This window comes from Rattus norvegicus, chromosome 7 (genome assembly GCF_036323735.1).
Source record: "Rattus norvegicus strain BN/NHsdMcwi chromosome 7, GRCr8, whole genome shotgun sequence".
In the NCBI taxonomy this organism is placed as follows: Eukaryota; Metazoa; Chordata; class Mammalia; order Rodentia; family Muridae; genus Rattus; species Rattus norvegicus.
The window spans coordinates 16,850,277-16,862,335 of record NC_086025.1 but is presented as its reverse complement, the minus strand read 5'-3'; the positions used below and the strand labels follow the sequence as shown (position 1 = coordinate 16,862,335).

General features: G+C 40.5%; 1 protein-coding gene across 1 annotated transcript in view; it reads right to left on the bottom strand.

Annotated features, from left to right (window-relative positions):
* Ube2r2l1 (ubiquitin-conjugating enzyme E2R 2 like 1) overlaps positions 1 to 5,137 on the bottom strand; it is a gene marked incomplete at its 5' end in the record, with an annotated part of 67,834 nt that extends 62,697 nt beyond the window's left edge. Inside the window, one exon of the mRNA XM_063264387.1 lies at positions 5,090 to 5,137. Coding sequence (XP_063120457.1) covers positions 5,090 to 5,137 — 48 coding nt within the window. The remainder of the gene's footprint in view (positions 1 to 5,089) is intronic.
* Between the last annotated feature and the right edge of the window lie 6,922 nt (positions 5,138 to 12,059).

Here is a 12,059-nt window from a genome sequence, read left to right as displayed (position 1 = left end):
ACCAACCCCAAGTGAGAAAGACGTCGTCGTCATGTGGCTGCAGCTTAAATGAGTTCAAAGAGAGGTACAGGCCTGGCTGGATTTCCCCAAGTCGTGTGCACAGGGGAGAGCTGCACTGCAGCACCAAAGCTGGACAACACTCATGGGCATGTCACAACTTAACATTTCTGTCCTGTCCTGGACACAGAAGTCTCTCTCTAGCAAGGGAAATCTAAGTCCATTAAAGCATGGTTAATATAAGACTCCTTCAGAACATTTGATTGTTGCAATACATACCATCCTTATGTAACAGTACACTATAATATGTACAGTACGTAGTATGTTCTTGTAGAGTGTGTGCAGTTATGTACAATAGTATGCAGCAGTATGACCACTGCACAATTATACTGCACTACTTTTGAATTCTTCAAAATTCAGCCTTTTATTGATAGTTGTACAAAAATACATTTTCCTAGAGTTGAAAAAATATTATACAGTATTTCACCTGGGCTTTTTATTTCATTGCAACATTAATATTTTTGTATCTTTTGCTAGTATCTTTAGATTCATTATAAGAGTTTTGTGTATTTTTCCCAATCTGGCCCCTATTTGATGCCATTTCAACGTTTTTAGTATTTTGACGAAAATAATACCACAATGATAAAGTCATACCCATTTTCTTTCGTCATTTACACATGTATATACACATATGTGGGCACTTATACATATTAGAATATACATATTTCTATGCTATATTGTGTAGAATACAATTCTATTATATGTCAACATATACAGTTTGCTCAATATGACTTCTGTGAATGTTATCAGTCAAGGGAAATATTAAGAGCCTGAATAAACATGGACAATATTTGCAGAATGCACATAAAATTGAAGATGTATATAAGCAAAAATGCAGTGTATCACTCACAGCTTTCCTATCAAATGCACTTTAAAATGTTTAATAGATAAAAAATATTTAAATTATCTTTACCCACTTTATTGTTTTTCTCAAAATGTGTGTCCTGGATGACTTGAATGCTGCTCAAGATTCTTTTGACAATAGTAATCAAATGTCTTAAAGGTACTTCTGATATTTCTATTCAGTTGATCACTGTTCAATAATTGTACCAAGTTGATTGCTGTAATTTTTTATCACTTTAAGCATGTAAATTTCATGTGTGAGTATATACCTTCGATTCTAGCTCTTGGGAGGCAGAGGCAGGTAGAGCTCCTTTTTGAGGCCAACCTGGTCTACATAGCAAAAACCTATCTTAAAAAAAATCGATCGATAAATAAGCAAATAAATGAAAAGGATTTAAAATATTTGACATTAATATGAACACAACCACATCTTTAACAACAATTGATTTTTTATTGCAGATAATTCATATAATCAATTTATAAAATGTTATATAGTGTCATATGGGAACTCAATTTCATCGTAAATTAAACCTGCTTTTCTCTTTTCATTGGTTGACGTTAGTTAACATTTTCATTCACATATACAATGTATTCTGATTATTCTCTTCCCCACATTGCCTCATCCCCTCCCCATAACTTAAACATACATAATCTTCTAGATTCAGGCTTTCCAATGTCTGATTTCTCTTTTATTTATTATATATTCCTTTACTTTTCCAGCTGCGTTTTATGATATCTTAATAAAAAACCTATTCTGTCATTAGCATTATCTCAGTGTTTTGGTAGGAGACATTCACATTCTTTAATAGCTTGTCATCAGTGCAAGAAATGACATCGAGTTCTCTCTCTGTGTCTCTTCTGTCTCTCTCGTCTCTGTCTCTCTCTGTCTCTCTGTCTCTCTCTTTTTCTCTGTCTCTCTCTGTCTCTGTCTCTCTCTCTCTCTCCATCCTGTCCCCAGTTATTTTGTTTTCTAATACAAGGTCTCACACTTTAGTCTAGGCTAGCCTTGAGCTCAAGGCAATCCACCTGCCTCAGCCTTGTGAGTGTTGGGATTCCAGGCATACACCATCTTGCCCAGTGAATTCTGTGACTCTCCTACATCCCTTTACCATTTCTGAATTATGTTTAATATTGGTGTGACCCTTTTCTAGCTTCTAGATGTAGTTACATTAACTTGATTAAAAGGTTTTATTGTTTAAAGGTGTGTGTATATATATATATATGAGCACTCTGTTTGCAAGTGTGCCTGCATGTCAGAAGAGAGCTTCAGACAAAAGAGGGCATTGGATCCCACTACAGATAGTTGTCAGTCACCATGCAGTTGCTGGGAATTGAACTTGGGAGCTCTGGAGAAGCAGCACTCTTAACCACCAAGCTATCTCTCCAGCCTGATAAAAAAGATTTTAAATTTCATTCTTTTTTGTGTTTGTTTGTAGCCTTTCTTCCTGAGAACACTGCGATGGAATCTCCAAATGGTACTTATTGGCATTTGGTGTAGAAGGAGCCATACGTGTGTTGCTAATATACTATAATCGAGCCCATGGATACGACCACTCTTCTCCAGGGAGAATCCTGACTGTTCCTCTGTTGGATGGATTCCCTCCTATTTTTCCTTACTTGTAAACTGTTACTCAGGTTTTGTACTTTTATGATGAAGTTGGGGCTCAAAAAATTCATACTGTTTTAAAGAAAACATGCTGTACCTTAAAACTTTATCTTAGAGCAATTTAAGAAGTGTAGGAATGGCTTATTTTTTAAAAGCTTTGAAAGAACTCACCACTAACGTACTGAGATAATAGCACCTACCTCACCCAACCGTTTTCTGTTTCTGATTATGTGTTTTTATTACATGCCTGTGCAAAATCAGGAAAGCATGACTAGTAAATCAATTAGTCAGACACTTGCAGCTCAGAATAATGGCTTTTTGTTGGTTCCTTTGTTTGCAGGCTGGGGATTGAACCCAGGGCAAACCCTTTACTACTAAGCTGCATTCCTAGCCCTGAACAGTGTTTCTTAAAATGTAATAAAAATCAATTGAACCTTTCGCTGATCACAGTAACTTGTTATTGTTTTTTACTGGTTAATAGCTTGCCAGTTTCGCCCATTTGTTTCAGAATGCATACTACTTTTGTGTTGGATTACTTTATTCGATTGTGTTTTTACTTTCTTACTGTGTTTGGCTCATTACTTCCGTGCTAGGCATTTTGGGCACAGAATTAATTCACGACATTTCTAATCTCATTTCCTGAGTATTATGTGCTAAGAGAGAGAAATTCACTTGCAGAATCTCCTGGCATGTGTTCGTTGTTACTCTAGCTTCCTGCTGAGGGGACTACTGTGGAACATTGGCTTTCATTTTTGTGAGCTTGTCTCTGTAGAACTCTATTCTTTTTATTTAATTATAAGTGTAGTGGGAGAATATGGTGTCAGCAGAAGGGCATTTGTCCATCTCCATATACGATTAATTTGTGTAACTAAAGAGGATGTTTTAATCCTTTGTTCCAGGTATACTCTCCATATATTGTATCGTTTGCTTTACTTCTCCTGTGCCCATCAGCCATGGACTTCCTCTCCTATTTGTCTAAAGATTCTGCCGTATATTTTAGTGCCTTCACCTGCAGTCATATTTCTGAGGGTCTCCTGCTGCTCCCATATGTGCTTACAGACAATGCTTCCAGGATGTTATGGCCCACCCATAGGTTCCTATTCTCAGCATTCAGATTAATTCTTGACTGATCATCTGCTATCAGTGTCCTGCGATTCTTAGTCATCTCAGCACTTGCCCTTTGCAGAGAGCCCTCCTGCCTGAGTCATGTAGCCAACCCTGTGCAGTCAATGGCCTTGCTGAGGTACATTTTGTCCAGGCTGATTGGAGATACTTTGTTGGATTTTCTAGATAAGACACTGCATCATCTAAATGAAATACGACTCTAGCAGACAGTTTGGAGAAAGTCCTCTCGTTAGCCTGCACCCCGACCAGGGTGAAATTACTGCAAGCAGCTTTCTCTGTGTCTACTTCATTTAATGTCAAATGTTCCATTGTTGCTTCCAGAGGAGCTTGAGGCCAGGTGTCCACCAGATGGGACCAAGCTCAGGCCCCACCAGTTCTTTAGTTTGGAGCAGCTGGAGTAAAAGGAAGCTCTGGTTTTAATCTTTTTCTTCCAGAATCCTTCTGCCTTAATTACATCCTACCATCACCCTGGAGGTTCAAGACTCACATTTCTTCAAAATACATCCCTTCTCTGGGGGAGTGGAGGAGGCAGCTGAGACGTCTCTGTGCGGTCCAGAGACTGGAGATGTCTTTGGTAGAGAGCCCTAGTTCTCATATGTTCTTTCATTTTGATCCTGGGAATAATCCCAACCAGTGATCCTCGTTACACCTACCTGCCTTTCAGAATTGATGAGTGCATTTCTCTAAGACAGTCTTTGTTTGCTAAGCAGGCACCTCTCTTTTTCAATGACACCATCTGTTTCTCTCAGGGTTCTAGTTCTCTCTCTTTGGAATCATCAGCTTAGATTTAGAAGACTAAAGCAGTTTTTATTTTTTAGGGATTCTTGTTTTTTTTTCAATTTACATCCCAATCACCCCTACCCTCATCCCTTCTCTCCTCCCTGTCCCACCCTTACAAATCCCTCCCCCATTACCTCCTCCTCCCCTTCTCCTCAGAGAAAGGGAAGCCCCACATGGGTACTGCCCCACCCTGGAACATCCAGTCATAGCAGGCCTAAGTGCATCCTCTCCCACCAAGGCACAACCAGGCAGTCCAGTTAGGGGAAGAAGACCCAATAGCAGGCAACAGAGTTGGAAACAACCTCTATTCCAATTGTTAGGGGACCCACATGAAGACCAAGTAGCACATCTGCTACAAACGTGTAGGAGGCCTAGGTCCAGCCCCTGCATGCTCTTTGGTTGGTGGTTCAATCTTTGTGAGCCCCTGTGAGTCCAGGTTAGTTAACTCTGTAGTAGAAGACTAAAATGGTTTTAAAGCTCAATACGGATGGACAAGTGGATGTGCAAATAATCCCCAAGCCAATAGGTCAAGAAGGAATCCATTGTTAACGGACTTCAATAGGACACACTGCATATCCATATTCCATGATAGAACATTATTCTATTCTATTCTATTAAAAATGGAAACAAGGAGGCTGCTAAAAATAACCTTTAGTGAAACAGTGAGAAGGGATGTACCTTACATAGAGTTGGAGCTGAGATCTCCTGTGTGTACCAGAAATAGTATGTAGATTATTGCTCCTTTTAAGTCCTATTCATGATGCTCTTGTGACTTGCTCCACCATCAACCCTGGGAACAAGATATAAAGACTAGTTACTATTTTTTATTTTATTTGAAGCATTTTTATCACATTTAGAGAGAAACAGAGAGAGAGACAAAGAGAGAGACACAGAGAGAGGACAGAGAGAGACTATGTGTCTGTCTGTTCAGAGGTCACTCCTCTTCCTCCACCAAGTCTGTCCTAGAGACTGAAGCCCACTTTTTATGCCACAAGTACCTTTACCTTCTGACTCAAATCACTGGCTCCCAGTCATCGTTTTTATCCCCCATGTGACCAAGTTGGAACATAATAATCCCCGAGGATTATTGTTTCATATCAAGCAGTAATTGACTACCAGGGTTCTGATGTACACTCCCAGGCAGTGTGCCTCTGATCTGGCTTAGTCACCCAGCCAGTGCGCTTCCTATTCACCTAAAGTGGACAGAAGTCTTGACTTCCCCGAAAATAGGAGTGCCTACACTACATTGTTGGATGGAAATGCTTACAGACCACCAAGAGAAAATGGCTTAGAGAAGGAGGACCTTGAACTAAGCCCCCTGTTTAGAAGGGAAACAGAGATGTAGTGGAGACAATGGGGATCTTTTTCATGGCTGAAGTGTCAGTGCACACTAATAAGATCTTTGGAGAGTGATGGGTGGGTAAAGAACGTTACCTGGCTCAGTCAGTGCTCTGTGGAGGGAGGAAGGCAGAGCTTGATCCTAGAGTATATGAAAGAGAAGCCAACTTTATTTTGGATGTGATGTGAGTTGAAACCCTGAAGTACAACACCAGACTGTACTTTGATCGAATTGTGCCACGCTCCTAATTGTTCCCGACTGTCACAAACACAGCAAGCACACAACATCAAAGCAGTTACCGTATCAGGAAAAAGGCACTTATAATTGAACAAGTATCCTGGATCTCTGCTCAATGACAGAGAGAAAGGAGACCTAATTTACAAAGCAGGAGAAATGGGCCAGTGAAGTGAAATGGTGCAACCCAGGTTCTAGAAATACACTGTGACAAAGGTATTTGATTTCAATACAGTAAAACTACACAGGAGAGAAATGTGCATTTGGAAGAAGGCTACAATGTTTCATTGTTTCAGATCAAATAGTAATTCCATTAAAATAGACTAGGAAGAACTTGGGGGTGAGGCAGCTGCTGCTGCTGCTGCTGCTGCTGCTAAACATTTAATTTGATTGCAATTATAAATTTAAAAAAAAAGACACCAGTGATTGAACACTGAGAATCCACAGGTCAACCAGAATCTTTCATTATGACCCTTTGTCTTGGGACTGGAACTGCCCCAACCCTCCTGGCAGATAATTGCTTTCCCAGTTCTCAAGGTTCACAGGAAAAGGCAATTCCAAGACTCCACTGGTAATGCATTCCAGTGCCTGATAGCAGAGCAGGGAAGGTTTCCCTTATCCCAGCCTAGCTCAGGGTCCATGATTCCAATGGTAACAAGATCTTCAGAGATCATCTGAGGCTATCTCCCTGGAGCACCTAAACACCACTTAAGTACAGAGGACAATTTGTACAGGACTCTAATGGAGACAGAAAATAAGAAGCACAGTAGCCTGTGCTGTAGGCTTCTCCACTGTGACCTTCTGACCTCACATGGCAAGTGAGTTCCATCACTTCCTCTAAGGCCAGGCTCACACAAGCCTGACTTCCTTCCTTTGCCCCTCTCCAAGTTCCATATAGTGTAGGATGCCTTGTGTTGAGCCTTCCCACTACCACCTTTGTGTGACAGCACTGTTCCTCACAGGTGTTTCAGGTACCTTTTCCATCAAGGATGCGGTAAAGTTTGGCCTTGTTTTTTCTTATGTGTGTAAGTGGGAGCTGTCTAGAGAAGCTCCCTGTTGCCAACTACTTTGGTTATAGCAACAGATTTCTGAATATTTCAACCATTTTTGTGTGGTATGTTATTTGTGGTAGGGATCTCTGACTAATTATGGAGTTGAGTACTATACCAAACTATTCCACAAAATAGAAACAAAGGGAGCACTATCAAATTCCTTCTATGAAGCCACAATTATTCTTATCCTAAACCACACAAAGTCCCAACAAAGAGAGAGAACTTCAAACCAAATTCCGTTACTAATATCAACCCAAAAACATTCAATAAAATTCTTGCAAGCTGAATCCAAGAACACATCAAAACGATCATCCATCTTGATCAAGTATGCTTCATCCCAGGATGAAGGAATGGTGCAATATATGAAAATCCATCAAGGTAACCCATTATATAAACAAACTCAAAGAAAAAAACGACATGATCATTCCATTAGCTTCGAAGATGCATTTGACTAAATTCAACACCCCTTCATGAATAAAGTCCTGGAAAGATCAGAAATTCAAAGCACATACCTAAACATATTAAAAGCAATATAGAGCAAGCCGGTAGCTAACATTAAACTAAATGGAGAGAAACGTGAAGCAATCCCTCTAAAATCAGGGCCTAGACAAGGCTGCCCACTGTCTCCCTACTTATTCAATATAGTTCTCGAAGTCCTAGCCAGAGAAATCAGACAGTGAAATGAGCTCAAAGGGCTACAAATTGGAAGGGAAGAATTAAATTATTAAATTTTAATTTTTACCGGGTATGTTGAATCAAAAGCATATTAAAACTCCAAAGAAAACAAAACAGCTTTTTAAGACCCCAAACAGAAAAATATCAAACTCTCAAATTAGTCTTTTTTCTTTGCCCTTCTGTTATTAAATTAATATAAATCTTAACACTCCCACATTAATGTCCGACTGACTTTAGAAATGAATGAATTCTGTTCTTATTCCTAATACTACTGTGTTTAATGCATGTTTTCAAATAGCCGTTTCTTGAATAACACCATATAAGCCCCAGTGCCATCTCGAAATTGTCAGAAGTTAATAGAAACAATACCATATTTTATTTTCAGATATTCTACGCATACAACCCCTTTTTTTCCTGATTTTGATCCAAACTCTCTTCAATCAACATACAGTAGATTCTTAATTGGTTAAGATGAATTTTTCTAAGTAGAACTTATTGGGAATGTGTGTATGGAAGAGGCAATACAACAGAGCACAACAGAAATGGACTTAGTCAAAACACCTACATTTATGCCTCTTACTAAGTTACGTTATAAGCAGCATGCTTACCCGAGTTTATCTCTGACAGACTGCTCTGATAATGACTAAAATTGGTGAACTCAATTTATAAAGTATAAAGTAGTATGATGTATTTGAATTTGTTTCAATGAAGTTAGAAAAGTCCCCCCCCACTAGATTTTCCTATCTTAGCTGCCTTATTCACTGAATTGAATTGTAGTAAACTATTATGTCACATCCACTCAAAATCGATTCATGAAACTTAATAGGTAAATACTGAATATTAAGGAAAAGCTAGAATACATAACTTGGTTATATGTGTGCATACATGTTAAACTAAAAATGTCAGTTAGTTTTTAAAATATTAACTTAATAAAAACTTTAGAAATGAAAAATCATCAAATCATGTTTCGCTTTTATCTACTTAAAGCCATATTTTCTATTTTGTTTCCTACATGAGAACTACCTTATTCCTTTGAACAGTAAATCCCCTTTGTGTTATTTCATGCTAATGAAATGGCAGGGAGTAAGATTATTAAATTTTTTCCTTCTTTCACTATCTTACAATTTCAGTTTTATTCTAAATGGAACTACTATATATGCTATGCATCTTCTGCACTATTTAGAACCTGACTTGACTTGATTTCCTAATAGACAATCTATCCATCTCTACTCAATTTTTTTATTCAAAAATAAACTCAAAACAAAAAACATTAGTTCTCTAATTTTTATAGGATTCCATTTCTCAATATCCCATTTTGTATGGATGAATTTACAATATATTTACATTTGATGGTTCTTTTTACTGGTGTCTGTACCACAATACATGGATATATTTCAACTTAGAAGTGTAATATTTCACCAGTTAACCAGAGTATAAGTTATAATGCACTGATTCTCAGTACTGCAGGGGTACTATTAAATGTCTAGAACATTTCTGGATGTCACCAGTGAAGTAAACTTCTGGCATGTGGTAGGCAGCCAGGGATATTTCCATAACAATGGATTCCCATAACAAAGTATTACTGGGACCAAAACCTCTACAGGGATATGATGAAAAATCCTGTAATGGGTACCTCTAGAACTAAAGATCAAAATAATTGTTTGGGAGAACTTGCTTTTCATTGTTCATAATAGTGGTTTGCTTGCTTACAAAAATTAGAAAAAAATCTCAAATGTCTTCTAAATGTATTCTGTGTACTAAAGTAAAATGAATGTTTGAGAAAAGTTTACTGAGAATGAAAATAAAGCAGTAAATATTATAGGATGCTTGATTTGGGCTTAAACTACCTGTTTCACCAGAGTAAACATAAAATCGGTTTCATCCTAATAGTGTAAACTGTATTAAAGAAAGCACACCATATCCTGGTCCTTATCCTTGAGTAGGTGGCACTCAAAACCACGAAAGCAAAGAACTCCATTTTAATAAGACCTAATGCCTACAGTATGCTCAATATTGTTGTATTTAAAACACCCACTACTGATAAACGCTTTAGTTACTTCTTTTAAAATATGATCAAAACCACTCCACAACCAAATACTTGTAAGTCAAATTTTGATGTTCAAGAAAGTGTTAAGTTTTAAACTTAAGAGATAGGGCCTTATTATGTAACTCTGGCTGGCCTGAAGCTTGCTATGAAGACCAGACTGGCTTCAAACTCATGCCTCTATTTCTTGAGTACAACAGATTTTAAAGGACGTCTTATGTTGCCAAAGTTGACTTGAATTTCTAAAGGGCTCAAGTGATCCTCTTGCCTTGGCCTCTGGTCCCCACTCACCCCAATAGTTGAGATTTTCCACACATCTACATGCCCACTACTGACACTGGTGGAAAAGTATAATCTTACCCACCAATAGACTGTAATAGCATACTGAAAACAAATTGTAATAAATTTAAGGCAGATTAATTATATCTCCAAATGTGCTATGACTTAACGGGAAATGTTAGAATACCAGCAATGAACTTGGAGGCTAGCACACACAAACTTTGCTATTATGTACAGTAACATATTCCATTATATTTGAATATCCACATAACAAATAGTGCTAGAAGCTGAGAATACTGTTATTAAAGATTTTAGGATAACGTTTTTGAAATGCAATTAAATCACTGTACTAGGCAAATTTCCATGTATGTCACAAATACTAGCTAATATAAAGTCTGAAGTCCTCACATTTCAAAAACTAATGTAGTGAGTAACTGCCCGGTATTGTCAGATCTTAATTATTGTAATAGATAATTCACAATTGTGATTCTCAATTATTGCAAATGTTTACAAAAGTCCCACTTAATTTTCACATCTGTCATAAACTGTATGAATTTCTTCCTTTACCTTTAAAGTGCAAAAAATTATAAACAAGATGCAACATACAATGGATTTGTGACTAAATGGCCATCAACGTTTACAGTACTGATTCTGAGGCAGAGTCTTACTGTAGCCTAAGTTATCCTGGAAGATCTAAAGCTAGCGTCCTGTGGTGGGGTACAGCACGTGTCCTGTCTAGCTATCCCCTCCTCCACCCTTTCCTCAACCCAGCTCAGGCCTCTAGGGCTCTCCCCCAGCCCATGCACACCAGAAGTTAAACACACAGCTGAGGCAAAGCTGCCTCCACCACTCAGGCACCACTGTCCACAGAGCCTGACCAATGGCAGCCTTCGAAGGCCCGCCTCCAGCCTCCCAATAACCATACTTGCTAAGTCACCCTAGACACAGCAGCTAATCCAAAAGTCCACAGGCTCTGAGGCTGCCAGCTTAGGCGCCACCTGGCAAAGGAGCCCGCACTGACTCCTACCCGGAAGCTGCTCCAGACAAGGGCCTGTGCGGCAGGGTGGGGCGTGGGCGGCCGCGGGCCTGACCCAAGGCCTACTCCTCTGGGCACCTCCGCCCAAAGGCGGGAAAGGGCTGTCACAGGATGCCCAGGTCCTGCACATGGCCCACCCTGGACCAGCCCGAGGTCCCCAGGGCTGCCATTGGCCACCGGCCGACCCCCATCTTCCTGGGGCCCCTCAGTGCTCGTGTAGGCCGCAAAGTCAGCAAGGCCACGACTCCCGCCCTCCAGGATTTACCCTGGTGGCTGTCTGGTGGGGGAACCCAGAACCGGAAATTCGAAGGAACCCCTTTTGCCCTCTCCCCATTTCTTTGTGCTACACCCAAAAAGCCGAATTTCAACCTCCATGTAAGGAGTCTGCAGCTTAGGGCTGGTCTTCACTGTCACCCGGGACCTCCCCTAGACTCACCGTGATGGCGGCCGGAAGTCTGGTGCAAAAATAACTCGAAGGTGGCACCACTGAAGCCATGTGGTTAGCAGCTTCTCAGGGCAGCTGCGGAGTGGCAGCCTGGCCGCCAACGGGCAAAAAGCCAAGGTGGCTGTTGAAGGAGAGCCGAGGGCCTCCAAGGCAGCTGAGCAGACTTGGCGGGAGCCTGTGAAACACTGAGGTGTGGGTGGCTCGCCCTGGGAAAGACTGTGGGTGGCTGGCCTTGTCCTGGGCTTCAGCCAATGGGCGGCAGCGCTCGGCCCTCGCCGGGGGGGGGGGGGGGGGGGGGGGGGGGGGCTGGGGACCCACGTCGCCCATCTGAGTATCTGAGGGGTACGCATGGGGCATGCGCGAGGAACAGTGCTCAGTGCAGAGCTAGGCCGGAGCCTCGCAGATGTACAGACTTGCGCCACTCCCCTGCCCCCCAGAACCGTGTCTGAAGACCCTTTGAAACAAGTCCTGTGCAGAACCGTGGTCAGAGTTCTGTCAGGAAACCATTTATTCAGGTCATTCCCTCAAAATGGCGCCTGCAATA